Here is an 18,470-nt window from a genome sequence, read left to right as displayed (position 1 = left end):
GCTTTCTTTTAAGTGATTTAAATAAACATTTCTCTCTGCCTTAGAATTCTTTGTGATTCAAGCAGTAATTAAGTCATTTAGCTGATTTATCACCTGGACACAGTTAGGTGGAGTCTAAGTGTCTTATATATGTTTGGGTTGTAAAGTAAGGAATTTCAATAAAAGAGACTTACTTGTTAATGTCCTTCTACAGAGTATTTTAGGACCAGCTTAAATTAGTAGGACCTCCTGAGTGTGGCTTTGTGCTTCTTGGTTCATATCAGTCTTTAAATTGTAATCTTACACAATTTCATTGGAACCAATTTATAACAACGAAAAAATTTGTTTACACTTGGTCTTTAACCTACAACTTCTTGTCAAGTTTTAGGTTGGAGGAAGCTCATAACTTGCTTCCTCTGAAAGATTTAAGTCCTATTTTATTAGTAACCAAAGGGCTGGTGGGTTTTCCGCTTACATTTCTGCTCCTTCCTATTGGGCAGACTGAGTGTCTAGAGAGTCCACCCTGAGTCAGGGTCTCCTGGAGCAACAGCCATCCCTGCCGAAGAGCACATGGTTGCTTTGAGCTGTCACCTGCTGCTCTTTGACATCGGAACATTTTTCTGTACACATTAGCAGCAGTGGCATCCAGCTGTGGTTATCGTCCTGAGTTGTGAAGGCCTTCTGTTATGTTTCTGGTTCTACAGCTTCATGAGGTGGAGCCTGGGTTTCACATGCCTGGCTTTGAAGCAGCGTGCGAACCTGAACTCCAAATCACTTCTACTGTTTGATGACAGGATCTTATTGTACAGCCTGCACTCCTGCCTCAGCCCTCCAAGTTTCGGAACTGGGATTATGGACGTGAGCTCTGTCCCCTCCCCACAATAGCTTTCTACCAAGTGCATGAGCTTAGATCCCACCGAGTTCAATGCATAAGATGCCATGGGATTCCTGTCCACAGCAGAAAAGCTGAACAGCCACTTAACGTGAGCCTGGGTACTAATGTCAGCAAGCTTTCCACAGGAAGGCTTGGCAGGAAGTGGCTGAGTGACGCTGGGAAGCAGTGGGTTAGTTTTCTTTCATGTCCTTGTATTGCTGAAACTTCTAAACAGAGTGTGCACTTTAGACCTGTGTAGGATTCTTACTCCTAAATTGTTAAAATGTTTTAGCATAAGAACCGTGCGCCCGGTTGCCTTAGGATACTTCCTTGTGATCTTTTAAGCAATTAGTCATTTCTAAAGTTCAGGAGACAGTATTCATTGAGTTACATCAGTGCTTTAGATTACATGAGCACCGTCACTCCCAGTGTTAGGAGAGCCAGGTGTGAGGATGGGGTAGAAGCTCAGCCTCCTGAGAGTTGGGTTCTGTGTGGATTCCGGTTACTTGGAATAGGATTAATCATGGTGCATGACACCTTAGCACCATCAGTCACCGGTTATTTCACACTTCATTTTAGTGGTCCTTATGTGGATTTAGAACCACCAGGGTGATATTTGGGATACTTCTTTTAAATTAATGAATAAACTCGGCTCTATGGGTTGACATTACAAGAGAGCCAAAACTGGGCTTGCTCTCTAGTCATGTGCATTTCAAACCACAGTGGAAGGTCTGGGCTGTGGGCAGTTTATGCAGTGTTTGTGGTCTTTTTATTTCTTCATTCTCCTGCTATTACCTTAATCATTTTCTTCTGGGCTAGTTTTCTCTCTGCATCTAGTTCTTCCTTTGACCTGACTCAAATGTTGTTCCTTGTCACACAGTAACCCTGTTAATGATGGATTGTTAAATGAGTGAGACACAGTCCCCACTTACAATCTGGGCAGGAAGTCCAAGGCACCCACTGTCAGCTGGAACAGAAGCCTGGAGTGTGACGTTGGAGGGCTCTGGGAGGTGTGTCACAGTGATGGACTTGCCTCACTAAGGCCAAGGAAGGCAGCAGCAATATGGAGTCTTCACGGTACTGGCCACCTGGAGAACCCCGTAGAGGAAAAGAATACCATACCAGCCAAGACATAGATCCTGAGAAAACGAGGTCTTGGGGAAATTTAGATGTGGCTGGGCCGTGGCCTGAGAGGGGCAAGTGCTGTGACATTTCTCACACGTGGTGCTTTGAAGCAGTCATCCTAGAAGCCAGCATTTTATCCATAAATACTATAGCAATAAAGTATGTTAAGAGATAACAACTCCCCGGGGTGATGGCTCAATTGATAAAGTACTTGTTTCGTAAGTGTGAGGACCTGAAACCATGTAACAAGCTGGGTGAATGCTGTAGTGCATGACTACAATCTCAGTGCTGGGCCAGTGAACAGAGGCAGGAGGCTCCTTGGGTGTTACTGGCCAGCTAGCCTGGCTTTCTTGGCAAGTTCCAAGGTCTGTCTCAACAAAAAGAAAGGTGGACAGTGTTCCTCTGCCTACATGCATGCTCACAAACACATGAAAAGATAAGGGACTTAAATCTGTGAGTCCATTAGCATTATTACACTGTACAGAAGTTGATAATAGTTGTATACGAACATCAGTCTCCAGTCTGACTCCATCTCTTTATAAATGTTCCTCCTTCAGGCTTGTAATCAACATTTCTCACATATCTGCTGTTAGAGTGGCCTGAGGCCTGGTCTCTATAGGAAAATAGGGCAAATCTTTTGCTCAGCTTTTTTGAGTTAACTTTCAGAATGATGAGGAGGTTCTTCTGTGTTCCTCAAAGGTAACTGGCAGATTTTCCATTTCTGGATCACTCGCACATTGGAATACATTTGATTTATATCAGCACATCTTAGTTATCATCTTTGCTAATGAGCAAACTTTCAGTCTTCACCTAATGAGAGCCTTCCAGGTTAGTTCCCAAGTACTTCCTTGCATTGTGAACAAGTTTCTGTTGGAGGTATGTAAAAAGTACAGCTGTGATGTTATGTAATAAATACATATATGGAGCAAATTGATTGTGATGGTGAAGCAAATGACCGTATCATCATTGCCCATAGTTAATTCGCCTCCTTCATGGCAAGAGCAGCTATGAACCACTTAGCAGAAGTCCTATCTGCATAATTCTTAACCTCCTGGTCCTCACAGTTATCTTCAACATCTCACAGTCTTCTCCTTTGGGCCTTTGGACCTTTGGACCTTCATTTCTCCCACGGCTGTTTCTGTGTATTAGTTTTTTTTGTTTTTTTTTTTAAGATGTTTTTATTTTTATGTATGAATGTTTGCTTGCATGTATGTATGTGCACCACGTGCATGTCTGGTGTCCATGGAGGCCAGAAAATGGCATCAGATCTCCCAGAACTAAAGTTGCAGATGGTGTGAGCTGCCATGTGGGTCCTGGGAACTGACCTTGGGCTCCCTGCAAGAGCAACAGGAGCTTTTAGCTGCTGAGTCATCTTTTCAGCTCCATATTAGCTTTTTTCAATTGTCAGTGAAGCTGTGGGTTGTTTTTATATCACAGTCATTGTGCATAATGTTGCAGTGAACATTGGAGTGCAGGTGTCCTGAGAAGAGACCTTTATTTCCTTCATGGATAGATTACTGGGTCACATGGTAGTGATTTTTACTATTTTTTTGTCTCCTCTCTGATGTTATCTCCTACTTTTTTAATAAGCACTATCCTGATAGATGCATGGTTTTGCAGCAGACTTGGGTTTGCATTTCCCTGATGATGAGTAATGCTGAATACGTTTTGTATGGGTGTTGCACGTTGGTCTTCAGAGAAACAGCTGTTTATATTTGCCCATTTTTATCAGGCGCTGTTTTCTTTCCATCGACTCATATGAACTTTACATTGCTAGTGCTTTCTTAGCATATGCATTGTTTGCAGTGTTTTCCCTCTTTGGAGGTTGGCTTTTTCTGTGCAAGAGGCTTTTAGTTTGTTAAAGTCCCATTTGTTTATTTTTGCTTTTATAACTTGAGTTTGGGATGCAGTGTCCAAGAAATCATTGTCAAAGCCAAAGTCAAAGCACTTTTCTTGTGTATTTTTTCCTACATTTTATGGTTTCTGGTTTTCTACTTAGACTTGTTTACCATTTTGAGTTGATGCTTATGTATTATAGAAGATGAGGGACCAGTTTCATTTCTTTGCATGAGGAAATCCAGCTTTCTGGATCCACTTATTAAACATAGACTAAATAATCAGTATGATATATCCCATTAACAGATGGGAAGACAGAAATTACATGATCATCTTGGTTGATGCAAAAAAAAAAAAAAAAAGTCTCACAGCCTTTCTTGATGGAAAGTTTCAATAGTTTAGGAATAGGAGAAAAATTCCTTGATATAAAAAAACAAAACAAAAAACCATTTACGAGCCAGACAGTGGTGGTGCGCGCCTTTAATCCCAGCACTCAGGAGGCAAAGGAAGATGGATTTCTATGAGTTTGAGGCCAGCCTGGTCTACAGAGTGAGCTCCATTACAGCCAGAGCTGTTACACAGAGAAATTCTGTCTCAAAAAACAAAACAAAACAAAGACTTACGAAAAACCTGTGGCTAACAGAACAGTCAGCAGGAGGCACAGAAAGCCTTTCCCCTAAACAATAGTTCTCAACCTTCCTAATGCTGCGACCCTTTAATACAGTCCTCATGTTGTAGTGATCCCCAACTATAAAGTTATTTCATTGCTATTTCATAACTGTAATTTTACTCTAGTGCTATGAATTGTAATGTGAATGTCTGTGTTTTCTGATGGTCTTAGGCAGCTCTGGTGAAAGGGTCCCTTTGGGAGTCAAACCCACAGTGTGAGAGCCACTGCTCTAAGATCTGGTGCAGGCACTGGTGCCCATTCACCCTCACCACACCCATTCGGCATAGTGCTGGAAATACTGTCAAGTGTAATCAGACAAGAGAAAAAATTGAAATGAAATGTTTAAACTGAAAGAGACATAAAATTATCTCACTAAACAATTACTGAAATAAAAGATTTCAGTAAAGTTGCAGAATCATTATGGAATTTTATGGTGTTTGTGTATGAAACTAGCAACTTGAGTACTTTTGATAGTCGGTAAGTGGTATTTGGTAGCTTCCTTCCACTCTGACCTAAGATTTTACAGGCCAGTCCTATGCATATGCTGACCCAGACTGAGCCACTTATTTCTCACAGGTTCCTGAAATGATGTTTGGAGACCACAGTTTAGGGGTTAGGGTTGTTCATTTGTTCCTAGATCATTGTTTCTACTTCTTGTCATACGACTAGAACTTTGTTTGGTTTAGAATGAAATAAGAGTTTGTCATCCATCAGCCTGCCCGTTCAGATTTAGGACTCAAGGACTTGTGCTTAGTCATCTTTTATCTTTACTCACACATTGCAGTGCCATATAACGGACAAATCCCTCCCTTATTCCCCATCCCATGTACGATGTCACAGAATACCACAAAAGTGGAAAAGCAAATGATGGATTGCAAGGTTAGCTGTGCACTCCTTGACCTTAGAGAGCACCTTGTTGGGTGTGTACAAATCGCTGTTCTAAAGTCATTTAGAATCTTTGTGTGTAGCATTCAGCCAGCTGATTGCAGAATCAAGTTTGCTTCATTTTATTTTTAAGAATTGTTTAATCAAATCTGTTGTATATATTTTTCAGCCTCCTACACGATGTTCTCTAGTTTGGAGGTGTTGTAGACTGAGGGGAAGGAGCCCCTAGATCTTCGCCATAGCTGTCTGGTTGGAGTGAACAGCACCTGCTGCCTGCTCCGGGTTCTAAGATGTGGTTGAACTCTAGGCAGCCTGCTTGACATGCTGACTCATGCTGCCTTCCATTCCAGGGGAAGAGCGGTTTTCCAGCTAAGCTAGGGAGCAGGTATTCCCATTTTAGCACTGGGGTGACTGGGGAAGCACTCACCTCTGCCCACAGCTTTCCCGCAGCTGGCAGTGTGCAACACCAGGTCTTCACTGCTGTTTTTCTGTATGGTGTATTATTCTTGAGTGAGAACCTGCCCCTGTGGACAGAACAGGAAAATCTAAGATTTAGCAACAATGCGTAATCAAGAGAATCACCCAGCTTATGCTTATTTCCTGCTCAGATTCTTCCCCATCAGCTGTGGTTGCCCCTTGGTCTCGCCTCAGAAAGGTCTAGATCCCAAGAGTGTGCTCTTTGGTGTCACAAGCACGACATGTTACAGATCAGCAGCAACAGCCTTCTGTGTTCAGTGCCCCATGGCCTCACTTGTTCCTTTTCAACACGGGACTGGAATTGTCAGCCCTGTGTAAGTGGGTGCTGGCCTAAGAAAGCAAGACTGGGGTAGGGAGGCTGACAGGCATATGGAAGGCATTGGCTTCACAGCCAACACTTTACAGGCACTGGCCTAAGGACCCCCAGTGGACTGGCCCTGTGCTACGTGCCCAGGAGCTGGTAGCACAGGGCTGTGGCAGGGTTGTAAGCAGGGAAAGCAGAGCTTCATTCTACCCAGACAGGAAGTTATGAAAACTCATGTCTGTTGCTGTACTTTAACAAGCAGATGCAATATCTATGTGTCTAAACAGAGAAAAGGGCAATTTCGTTTGAGCCAAACTATTTTAAGATAAAGGAAAAACTTTCTCTTAGCTCATTGCACACCCCTCCCTACCTTGATCCTCATCCCAAGCTCTGGGAGCCCAGGCCTCCCGCGCTAACTCAGCTCGGTGCCTGTCATGTTGCTGTCTGCTCTGGAAAGTCGCAGGAAGGGCTGATAAGGAGCTGAGGACAGAAATCTCAGCTCTTATCTCTCCCTCGCACACGGCTCAGTCCTTTTCCTGTCCTCAGACGGGACATAAACGGCCATCTCCTGGCAGCCAGGACTTCAAACAGGATTGGGCTGGCCTCACTCTGGAGGAGCCAAGGAGGAGAAAGTGGGCTGCAGCTGTCTGCACAGTTGTTCGGTACCACTGAAAGAGTGAGCTGCCTTCCTGGTGTGCACATGTAGCTTTTTCCCAAGACCCTCTAGAGAGGCGAGCAGGAGCAGCGAGAGTTGAGGAGGTTCTGCCAGGCCCCCGGGCTGTAGGTCAAGGGCTGCTTTGTTTGGTTAGAGCTTTGCCAGGACACAGGTTGGGCCTGAAAGGATTAGATTGAGTTTGGGTTTGTTGACAAGTCAAGCCGCTGTTTTTAAGGGCTCTCATGAAAATAAGAAATTGACACCCAGATGGCCTGCTTGAGGGAGCAGAAGAGTGATAATACCAGCTCCTGTGCCTTCTGTTTACCTCCCGGGAAAGTGCCAGTGACATTCTCTGCTAGGTTTCAGCCCATGGCATCATAAAAATAGGGTGATGAGGAGTCATCCTTTGACTTAGAGTGTGGGAAAGGCTAGCAGAGAGGACATGCTCCTTGCACTACCATCTGACGGGAGCAGGGAGAACTTGGCCATCACTGTCCTCCCTGCAGGCCAGCCTTGAGTCCCTCCTCCCTTACCAGTCTCAGTGGGTGCCTCAAAGATGGGTTTGCAGCTTGAGACTTAGGTGTTGGGGAGTCAAGAGTTGATATGTGCCACTGCCGTTGGAAGAAGTGATTGCAGTTTTGATGGACAACTGCATAAAGTTCAAAAGTTCAGATTGTATAAGCTTCAAGGTTGTATATATTATCTAAAAGTAACAATCCAGACTTATTCTTGAAAGCCTGGTAAATACTTGTTGCTGATGGCTGTGAAATAGTCAGGCTATCAAGCTTGGCTGCTCTTTTCCTGATGTGTTCCGATTGTGTTCCATGGAGCCCTAGGAGCTCTGGGACTTTCAGGAAGGGAAGGGAGCTAGTCACGGCTTGGTGTGAACCTACCTGAGACCAACTCTGAGGCACTGCAGTTAGAATATCAATTCATTTTTAGAATTTTTTTCCTGCCACATTTACTCCTAAGAATGTATCTTTAAATGATTCTCTAGACGGACTTGTATAGAATTTAAAAGAGTCTATGAAGGTTGTAGCCTTAAATAATATACAAGAAATGAGAAGGAGCTTGTATCTTCAATTTTATTATCTTAAATTAACTTACTTCTCTTGAATATAACCCTGACTAATTATGTCCAATAAATAAAAATGTTATACTCTACAAAGATCTTTTCTTTCAAGATCCTGCTCTCTAAAGAATCTGACATCTTAATGAGTCCTAATACTTTATATCCTAATTTTAAAGTATTTTAAAAACAATCCTAAAGTCTTTTTAAACTACTTTGCTTTTTAGAAAAAGGTACCCAAATTGGAGGTGTCAAGATTCCTGAGTGATTTTTTTCAATCTCCTGTAGAGGAGAAATGGGGGAGTCGTGCTCCCTGGAAGCCTCTGCTTCAGAGATGGGAGCCCTCCATGGCTGTGTAGTGGAAGCTATGTGTCCTGCTTCTGGAGAGCAGGGGGAGAGCCAGTTGACCCAGAATTAGAAAGACAGTCAATTTGGATTATTTTTAGACTTCACTCAAAGACATTGGTGCCTATGTCACATTGATCATTTCTGCTCTGGAGGAGCCTCGTTTATCTTGTGGTGGCCAGTGTATGATGAGAGGGTGTCACGTGAGTTACTGTAGCTTCCAAGCCTGAGGACCTTCCAGGGAAGCTGGAAGCTGCTCTATTCTTTCCTCTCTTTTCCCCAGAGGTAGCATGACTTGTCAGTGATTCTGATGTCATCACTTGAAAAGTTGTTGCCATGGAGAATGGTCCTTCTAAAACATGTTTTTGTTGGCTTTTCCTAATGAGAGGTAGCTTAGGCAGCTGCCAGGCAAGTGGACAAAGAAGGAAAGAAAGGCATGCACAGCTTTGTTAACACTGGCATCACGTGAGGAACTTGGCCTGCGGAAAGTGAGTTGCCGTGTGCTTCCATTCCTGCTGCCTCATGGAAAGTCATTTGTCTGTGTATGAATTCCAAGAGAAACCCAATGCCTAACTCAGAAGAAACCTCTGCATGCTCCCAGGATCACCAAGCGTTCTCTTTCATGGCAGATCTCTTCATTTTCCTGAAATACTGTCCTCTGCTCTCTCCATTTACAGGCCCAGTTCTGCAAGGTTAGCCTTTTTCTTTAGCAAAAGACTGAGCCCTACAGCTGAAGCCCTATTGTATGCAGCAGTCCCCCATTGCCCAAGGTGCATGTGTGCTGAGACCTTAGATGTGCCCGCAGCCTTGGATATAAGGAGTCATTCTTATTGCCTGAAGTGCTGCAGAAAACTACCAAGAATTTTTTTCTTCATAATCACAATTTTGGTAGAAGATTCCTTTTGACTATAGACCTTAGCATCCCCAGCATATGCTTCACCTTCTTCCCTAGGAACCTGTGCCTTTCACCTAAAGGATGTACTGTACAATTTGGGCATATTCAAGTTGCCAGCATTGCTGCTCTTATGCCTTAGACTTTAAAGTTCAGAGAATTCTTAGGGAAACAGGGGGGCTGGGGATGTTGCTCAGGTGCTAGAGTGCTTGTCTAGCATGCACAGTGCCCTGGGTTCCACCCCACCACCACCACCACATAAACCAGACATTGTAGTACACACCTGTAATCACAGCACTCAGAAGGTGGAGGCAGGAGTGGCAGAAGTTCAAGGTCATCCTCTGTTGCACTGGGAGTGATGCCAACCTAGACTACGTGAGATCTTATCCAAAAAAGAAGAAAGTGAAGAGGAAAAGGAGGCGGAGGAAAGGAAAACGGGGATGCTTGAATACAGTACTGTAGCACCACGAAGTCTGATCACACAGGCAGCTGCTAATGACTAAAGTGCAGCTGGCACATGCAGTGTAGATTCACTGGACAAAGGATGACTCAGGTTCTACTCAGATGGACAGCGTTTCGTTGCACTGACTCAGAATGGCAGACAATTACTAGAATTCTCCACTTAGCTTATATTCTGAAATTTTAGCAGAATACGTAGACTAGGCAGTTTACAAAGAACAAAGATTTATTTCTTAGAGTGTTAGAGGCTGGGGATTTTGATAGCAAGGTACCAGTGTCTGATGAGGGCCTTCCTACTATGTCTGGAAGGCATCACATAGTAACAAACCCGTGAGTGAGCTCATATGTCTTATTGTTCTCGGAAAGCCACTCACCCCAGGCTGGGGCCCATCACTACCTCCTGCAATTACCTCCCAAAGGCTCTGCTTTTGAATATTCTTCACCTGTGATTTTTAGGGTTTAGTTTCCAACATGTGAATTTTCAGAGAACATGTTCAAACCTTAACACCAAAGAGAAGCCAAGGATAAATCGGACTCTGTGTGTGTGTGTGTGTGTGTGTGTGTGTGTGTGTGTGTGTGTGTGTGTGTGTGTTATTAAAAAGCATCTAGTGTTCCCAAAAGCTGTCAGTACAGTGGCCACAAAAGCAGATTGTATTTTAAAATGTATCCATTAGGCAGATATTTACTTAGCACCTTTGACAAGTACTTGTATAACTAAAGAGAAAACATTTCCACAGACATTTTACTGAGGAAATTCAAGCTTTATGGTCACTTACTTCATGTAGTTTCACATGCCATGAAATATTCTTTGTTTGGTTCTCTCATCTTACTTCTAAGAAATGTGAAAATAAATCTACTTAGGATGTGAACATGTAGGCCCACAGCATTAGTTTCTCAGTCCCTGTTTTAGGGACCCCCTTCGTGGAATCTCTGCACAGTGGGCATTGTACAGGTGACTGGGTTCTGTATATCTTTGCACACATGCACACGCATCGTTCCTATTGAGTTGTGGCACATTTACATTCTATTAATGGCAGCCCTGAGTTCTCATTGCTTCACATCAAAACGTCTTCCGTCAGTGAGGCTTTCCTTCTCTTGTGATTCCCTTATGTACTCACTAATGTTGAAAGTGGTTGTGTATCCTAGGCAAATTCCTAAAGCTAGTTACAGCTGACACTTTACGTGTTTAGCCTAATTCCAAATGTAAGTGATAGATGTCACCCCCCAAAGTACAGGATTTTATGCCTGAGCAAGCTTTGTAAGTACAAAGTAACTCTGGCTGTAAGTCATTACAGACTCTCCGTTACACAGAGGCCACAATGGGATGGGGAAACCACGGAGGTGCCCCAGAAACTTAGTGCCGCCTTCTACCTGAGGCTTCGAACTACTGCCTCTCCGACCCCTTGGTCGCAGGCCAGGGGCTGTGAGGGAACTTCATTTGCTGTTGGACCAACCTCTCAAAGAGCTATCCTCCTTTCCTGGGCTTTCCTGGGCTCTAGAATCTCTTGCTGTCCACTCCATCAAGAACAGTGAGTCCAGGTAGGCCATTGATGTGTCCAGCTAATCCCATAGGAAGTGTGACAGTTCCCATACCGCTGGGCTTTCCTCAGTTGACTTTGCCCCTGGAAAGTGACAATGGTAACGTGGAATAATGGACCACTGGGAGAAACACTCAGGTTATTTAACTTAGGTCTGTATATTGCTAAGGGTCGTAGTAATTGATTGACTGCACCAGACAGAATTTTTGTTCTTGCAAGCAGTGCTTATCATAAGGTGGGGTTTTGAATGAGAGAATGGCTGTGTTTGGTCGGGAAGACAGGGCTCTGCAAGTGCTGGTCCCTTTTGCTTCCTGCCCTCCTGCGCCCCTTGCTGACACCAACCTGCCCAACAGGTGTGTGGGTGGTGGCAGTCACCTCTGCAGTCTGTTTTATCTGACACTTTTGTTGAACACTCTCCAAGTCTGTCTCATTAGAAAGTATGCAGAATATAAGTAGGATAAAAATGGTCCCTGCCCTCAGAAGACTTAGAATTCCTTAAGATGATGTTTGCAAAGCAAAACAAAAAGTAAAAGCAACTAGTTGCTGATGTAGGTAGCAAACAAGAGGATAGTTCTGCAGGGTCAGGCTTGCTGAAGGCTTGCACAGGATCTTCAGAGAAGTTGCTGTAGTTACTTTTGTCTTGTTGCTTGAACAAAATTCCAGAAGAAAAGGGCAGTTTCAGGGCAGGTTTGTTTTACAGGGGATGCGGTCCATGCAGCAGGGAATGCGGTCCATGCAGCAGGGAATGCGGTCCATGCAGCAGGGAAGGTGCATGGTACAACAGGCAGCAGCTGGTCACACTGCCCCTAGGATCAGGAAGCAGAGTGATGGATGTTTGTGCTTGGCTCGTTTTCTCCCCTTTATTAAATCTGGAACCCCCAACCCAAAGATTAGTACCACCCACATTTAGAGTGGCTCTCCCCACCTCAGGTAACCTCATCTAGATGTTCCTTCAGAGATACTGGTGTACATTTGTTTCTGTGGTGATTCTAGGTCCCATCACTGAAGTGAGTATGTGGCTGTGAGGGAATCTAAAAGGAGGCTCTAAGTTCTGTGAGGGCAGAGACCATTCCTAGGGCCTGGAGCAGGTCCCTGAATCAGTTCATTCTGTCCGTCTGTTGGGAGCTGTGAAGGCTACATGCCATACATTGGGTCTCAGCATTGCCTTTATGCTGCCCAGTCACACAGTCACTTCATAGCTGGTTTATCTGTCTGTAATGAATGGGTGTGGTGTCTGCCTCCAGTGCTCCACTGCAACCTCATTTGCGTTGGTCAGAACTGTTGTGTTGGAGAGTCTGGAAAACATGCAGAGTGTTCTGAGTCTACAGACTGTTTTCTTGCTGAGCTTCTTTAATTTTCCACAGACTAATCCAGTACACGCTGGTGACAGACAGGCTGTCGTAGAAGCAAGAGTTGGTTCATCATGAACAATAGCAGTGAAGCTAACAGCCCACTTGCTAAGTCTGTTGCCTTTGGGTGTCTGTTCCCCTTGAGCTCTGGGTGTCTGCATTTTCTTATAGTGAGAAATCTCATTGGAGGACTACTATTGTACATGACTTCTGTGTCTTAATGTGCAAGGCAGAAAGCTTCCGTCCTCCTGTTGCTAAGATAAGCAGTGATATGTGAAAAAAGTTGGTGAGTTGAAAAGTTTGCCTCTGACAGCACCCATCCCTGCACAGCAGTGTCTGGAGTACTCAGATGACGTTTGTCCAGGACATCACCTCTAAACACCTCCCTAAGACCCTCCCTCTCAACCTGCTTGCTTTCCCTGCCCCAGAGAAGCTGACTATTCTTCTGAGAGTGTGAACGAGAAACCTCTCTGAGGCATTTTCCTGGCAATCCATCTTGTGTACATGTTTGAGAGGTATAAGAGCAGAGTTCTCTGTAGCCCAGTAGAGTTTCTGCAGAGGCTCCTGAGTCCCCGAGGCTCTAGACTGGGTACCTGTTCTAGGAATGACAGCACACTGGTGCACATTCTCTTCAGGTCTGGGCTAAAGACAGTGGTGGCGTGCAGTTCCTGCCTTAGGAGATCATGTCAGGGTCACCTTTCCTTCCCATCACTGTCCTTGCTTTGATTATTGTAAATGGAGTCTTCGTGTGGTATTTGTGGCAGACTCTGTGCACCCTCCAAGCATACTAACATGGAGTAGACAACCCTGCAGATGCCCAAGTGGGGATTGGACGTCTAAGATAGTCAGACTTCAGCCCAATATGTGACTTTAGCACTTAAGAGGCTGAGGCAGGAGGATTGAATTGATAGCCAACCTGGGCTACACAGCAAGTTTGAGGCCAGCCTGAGCAAGACCCAGTATTAAGGGGGGGGGGGGGCGGGAATTTTGTAAATGAAATTCACGTGCTAATTTGACAAATTACAAAACTCTTAAGCCTGGTTTCAGGGCATTTCTTTCTTTCTTTCTTTCTTTCTTTCTTTCTTTCTTTCTTTCTTTCTTTCTTACTTTTTTTTTAAAGATTTATTTATTTATTATGTATACAGTATTCTGCCTGCGTGTGTCCCTGTAGGCCAGAAGAGGGCACCAGATCTCATTACAAGTGGTTGTGAGCCACCATGTGGTTGCTGGGAATTGAACTCAGGACCTCTGGAAGAGCAGTTGGTGCTCTTAACCACTGAGCCATCTCTCCAGCCCCAGGGCATTTCTTAAAAATTATTATTTATGTGAACTATAAACTAGATAATACAAGTTTTCCTGTTTTCTTTAAAAACGAATGTTTTGTTTTGTTTTTCGATATTAAGCTGCCACCTTGGTTAATCTGTGTCCTCAGAACTGAGCTTGGACCTTTGACATGGATTATTCAGCAGTAGATATACTTTAGTGTCGGTGCTGAGAGTCTATAATGCCAGTTAGAAGTCACAGTGCCATGGGGGGAGCAAGGGCTCTGCACCCCACAGCATGGCTACAGATCCCACTCCCTCCGCGTCTGCAGATGAGGTGCCTGTGCTTCAAATCTCACCTTGGGATCCTGTAATGGAGAGCGTTTCTGTCCTCATCATGTCATGAGCCACCACGTGCTAAGTGCCTGCCGCACTGATGGTGGCTGCCCTCTTCAGTTCAGCTGGGTGTGGGCACTTTGGCTACAATTTCCTCGTGTGACTCAGTGTAACAATCCCACAGAGTTCTTCTGTCCTTAAATTCTCAACTCAGTAAAGTGGGAAGCAGGTCCCCCTGAATTGTCGGCTCTGATCCACAGCACATTATGGATTGGGTAGAAATGAGACCCTTGTTATCCTTGGGAAAGCCCGTCATTAGGGTGTGTGTTTGCTTTTTAAACACACACTGTACTCAGCACTCTAAACGAAGTGAGAAAACCAGAGACTTTCTGTGAATAGCCAGCTTACCCAGGAACCTGCTTCATGCAGTATCTCAAAAACTTCAAAAAGACATAGAAAATGTCAGGCATTTGCACTGGTCTCTGTGTCCGCGTTTCTTCTTAGTAGTGAATGAAATGGAAGGTGGTTCAGTGTGGGGAGAGTGTTAATTCTGTTGTCATCCCCTGCCCTCTCCCTAAGCCCTTTCTTTAGAAAGTCCCCATATTATAGGAGGCCATCTTTTTCTGGTCATGTGCACTTATATATGACATGGCCCTGCAGAAAGCTGGGGGTACACACACACTCCCACCTTTTCCCTCCCTGGGTCCAGGAGAAAGTCTATATGTCTCCCTGCATTTGTCTTTACTTCTGGTAAAGCTTAGGGTGTTAGAGTGGGACCTTGGGAATCTGCACTGCAACTCAAGTGCTGATCACTAGTTCCAGAAGCCCCACTTTCCCACCACAACCTGCCCTTTGAGAACAAACCTTCAGGGATTCAAAGGATTACTAATTCAGGGGTACAAATTTCCAAGCTGTGGCTCCTCAAAGGGAACCTCAGAAGTAATCGTAGGACTGTAGGCCCCCAGCTTCTTGCCTCTTCATAGAAAGTGAAGCTTTGGGATTATTTTCCCCCAAGTTTAAAATAGATTTGTGAGTATCTACATAGCACCATTCCTTCCTGGGCATTCTTGCTTTCTCAGGAGTAAATGGCATCAGGCTCTTACAGCCCTCTGAGGGCAGTACTTCAGGAGGAGTGCATCTCTGAGCTGCACTAAGATGCCCTTAGTACTGCCCTGGCTTGATCTGTTGGTCAGAATGAGTTTGCTGTGAACTCCCTGGTTCTGATGAGGCCTTCACCAGACCCCAGTGCTCTGCACAGAGCAGCTGTCAGAAAGCAGAGGGACCTTAGAACTCACCTTCACCTACCTATTGGGTTAGTGTTAGATTAGTGCCTGAGACCTCCAACAGGTCTTTTTAAGGAAGATTTCCTGAAGTCTTGAGCTTCAGTCAGATGTTTGACCAAATTATTAGTTAGTCATTGCTCCCATTGTGGTATTCATACAGAACCCAAATTATTTTACTAGTTTTTAAAACACCACTATAAAACTAAGATATTCTCAAAGTTTACAATGTAATGAAAGTCACATTTAAGTATGGTGGGTTTTCTTTGAGGTTGTATCATGTATTTAATGGAAATGTAAGAAGACACAAATTTTTGTTTTTAAATGCTTTCTTGAAAAGGTAACTTTTGCTTTGAAATTAGACCAGATTTGAAAATATTCATTTTCTTATAAAGGTATATATGTTTTTATGTTTTACAGAACCAAGGTTATAATCAGTAGTAAAACTGGTTTCCAATTGCCAATGTAGAATGGAGTCCTGAGCATCGATCCCTCAGGAGTCAGATTGGCAGCCTATCAAAAGCCTTACTAAAGGATAGATCTCCCATGTTGAGGGGAAGTGACTCTCCCCACAGCTCTCCTCACAGACTCTGTCACTCATCACTTCTCTTCTGCCCTGCTGAGCTGAGTGGTGTGCCTGAGTTTCAGTGCCTCCCCACCATAGGAATTGCTTAGGACCATACTTCCTGGGGATTAGAGACCCAGGAGATTGAGTAAGTGACTCAGAAACGGTCTTGTGTTTCCTAATAACTAAGGATGATTAATACCGGCAGCCAGTTCCTGCTATATTAAACCACTGAAAACAGGAATTCTAAAGGTAGTAAGTAAAGGAACAAGGAGGAGCCATAGGCTATATGACCTGAGCATTAGTCCCAAACACACAGACTCAAAGAAGAGCAGCTCACACCCGGCAGGCAGCCATCAATGAGACCTCTGTTACATTAGTGGGCTACCTTCCCAGTGCCCATGTCTATGCATGGCTCTGGGTGTGTGCACTTACATGGGAGGCAAGATCTTTCTTGTCCATCTGCCTGGCATTGGCAAATAAATACCAAAAGCCTTAAGAAGGTGTTTCATTCTGTCATGCAGAATTCCAGTCCTCACTCAACATTTGAGGAACAAAAAGACTAAGTGACCTGGTTTTGGAGTCCTAAGACAGCTAATTTTTATTTTTTTCAATATGACCTGATGAGATACCAGCAAAATTTTCTGACTGACAGGTGTGTTTGTGTGTGCGCGCACAAGTACATCATGACCTTTAGGGTCAAAGAGCTCTTTCACAGGGGGTCACCAAGACCATCAGAAAACACAGCTAATTACATCATGATTAATACCGGCAGTCATGATTCATAACAGTAACAAAATTACAATTATGAAGTAGCAATGAAAATAATTTTATGGTTTTATCACCACAACATGAGGAACTGTATTAAAGGGTCGCAGCATTAAGAAGGTTGAGAACCACTCCTCTAAGAGAATAGGTCAGTTCTTTTGTGTATGTCTTCCTCAGTAGCTCTCCACGGTAGTTTTCTGAAGCAGGATCCCTCATTGAACCTAGAGCTCACTGATTCCATGATCTGCCTGTCTCGACGTCCCCATCTGGAATTCCATGTGCACTCGATTGCCTGGTTCTTTAAGTTGGCTCTAGGGACTGAACTAAGGTTCTCATGCTTGTGCAGCAAGCACTTAGCAACGGAGCTATTTTCCCACCACTCTGGAGGATATCTAAATTTCCCCACTCACCTCACTCATTCTACATTTTATTGTTTAAATTTCAAAATTGACTTCATGATTTTGTTTTTGATCCAAGGGCTAGAGAACATACAGCCAGTGTTGATTTGATATGCATTTGATTTGATGCCTTTTGATGAGAACTCTGACTGCAGTGGCTACTCAAGGCCCAGTTGTAATTCAATAGAATGTTGATTCTGCTGGATTTCAAACAGAGAACTATTATTTCAGTTCCACTGAAGTTTCTGAGGGCTACTGTATCAGGAAAGTTCAGAGTTCAATATGTGCTACTTTATAATTAAGAGAGCTGCACTAGCAGAACATGGCCAGCCACATGGACCCTATACACACTGTGTCAGAGTTTCTAGATCAGCCCAGAAGAACCTACAGAGTCACAGAGCTCTGGAACATTCATGTCTCTGGTGTCTGCAGGAAACTCTAGGTTTAATCATCATTTATGTGTTGTTTGCTCACAAATCAGTGAGGCCACTTGCCAGATGAGGAATATCCGGCCTTCTTCCCACATGGTTCTCTGTCAGTGTCACCCAATTGTTCTGGGCTCAGCAACTCAGGGCCAGCATTAGCGGCTCCATGTGGCTCTTCCTGGCTGCTGCATGGGATGAATGAGTGATGCTAATCACTTTCCCTCTTCTCCTCCAGGATGACTGCAGCACCTCCACTGCAGATGAGGTGGACACCTCCGTGACCACAACCACAACCAGTGCCTTCACCATCCAGGAGTATTTTGCCAAGAGGATGGCCCAGTTAAAGAGCAAGCCACAAGCCTCGATTCCAGGGCCTGACATTTCAGAGACCTCTGTTGAATGGAAAAAGGGGAAGAAAAAACCCAAAGAGGCAGCAGGCACAGATGTGGAGAACTCTCCCCAGCCCAAGGCCAAGCGACATAAAAAGAAAAAGCATGCAGAAGTGGAGATGGAGCCTGTAGGCAAGAAGAGAGACCGAACCAAGCTGCAGTCTGGAGGCCCCAGTGGGGATGAGTGTTCCGATGCCTCTGCCGGAGCTGCAGAAGATTGTGTACAACCACCCGACAGCCAGGATGATGCCCCAAAGTCCAAGAAGAGAAAGGCAAAGAAAAAGTCGCAAAAGCCAGGAGGGGTAGCAGTAGATTCTACACCAGACAAGGCACTTGTGAAAAAGAAAAGGAAAGCTTCCAGATGACCTCTCACTAGCCAGGGCCTCTGACCTGTCAGCACACTGCGGGGCAACCACTCTGGCCTGAAGTCAGAGCACGGTGAACCCAGGCAGCTCAGCTTCTTCACCATGCCCACAGGTTGCCAGCTCTCACCTGCTCACCACATTTCCCCCAGTCACCTTCCTGAGAGAACTGATTTGAATGTTCTAGATCATGACTTTTCAATAAATAAAATAAATTTCAGTAAACAA

The 18,470-nt window shown here is 44.4% G+C and overlaps 1 protein-coding gene across 1 annotated transcript in view; it reads left to right on the top strand.

Annotated features, from left to right (window-relative positions):
- The window catches only part of Pinx1 (PIN2 (TERF1) interacting telomerase inhibitor 1), a 60,905-nt gene extending 42,636 nt beyond the window's left edge, over positions 1–18,269 (top strand). Inside the window, exon 7 of the mRNA XM_059273491.1 lies at positions 17,727–18,269. Within this exon, the coding sequence (XP_059129474.1) occupies positions 17,727–18,245 (519 nt within the window). The 3' untranslated portion in view covers positions 18,246–18,269. The remainder of the gene's footprint in view (positions 1–17,726) is intronic.
- The last annotated feature ends 201 nt before the right edge of the window (positions 18,270–18,470 follow it).

The sequence above is a fragment of the Peromyscus eremicus genome, chromosome 9, assembly GCF_949786415.1.
Source record: "Peromyscus eremicus chromosome 9, PerEre_H2_v1, whole genome shotgun sequence".
NCBI lineage: Eukaryota > Metazoa > Chordata > Mammalia > Rodentia > Cricetidae > Peromyscus > Peromyscus eremicus.
The sequence above is the reverse complement of the archived record's forward strand: the minus strand, read 5'-3'. Positions and strand labels throughout refer to the sequence as shown.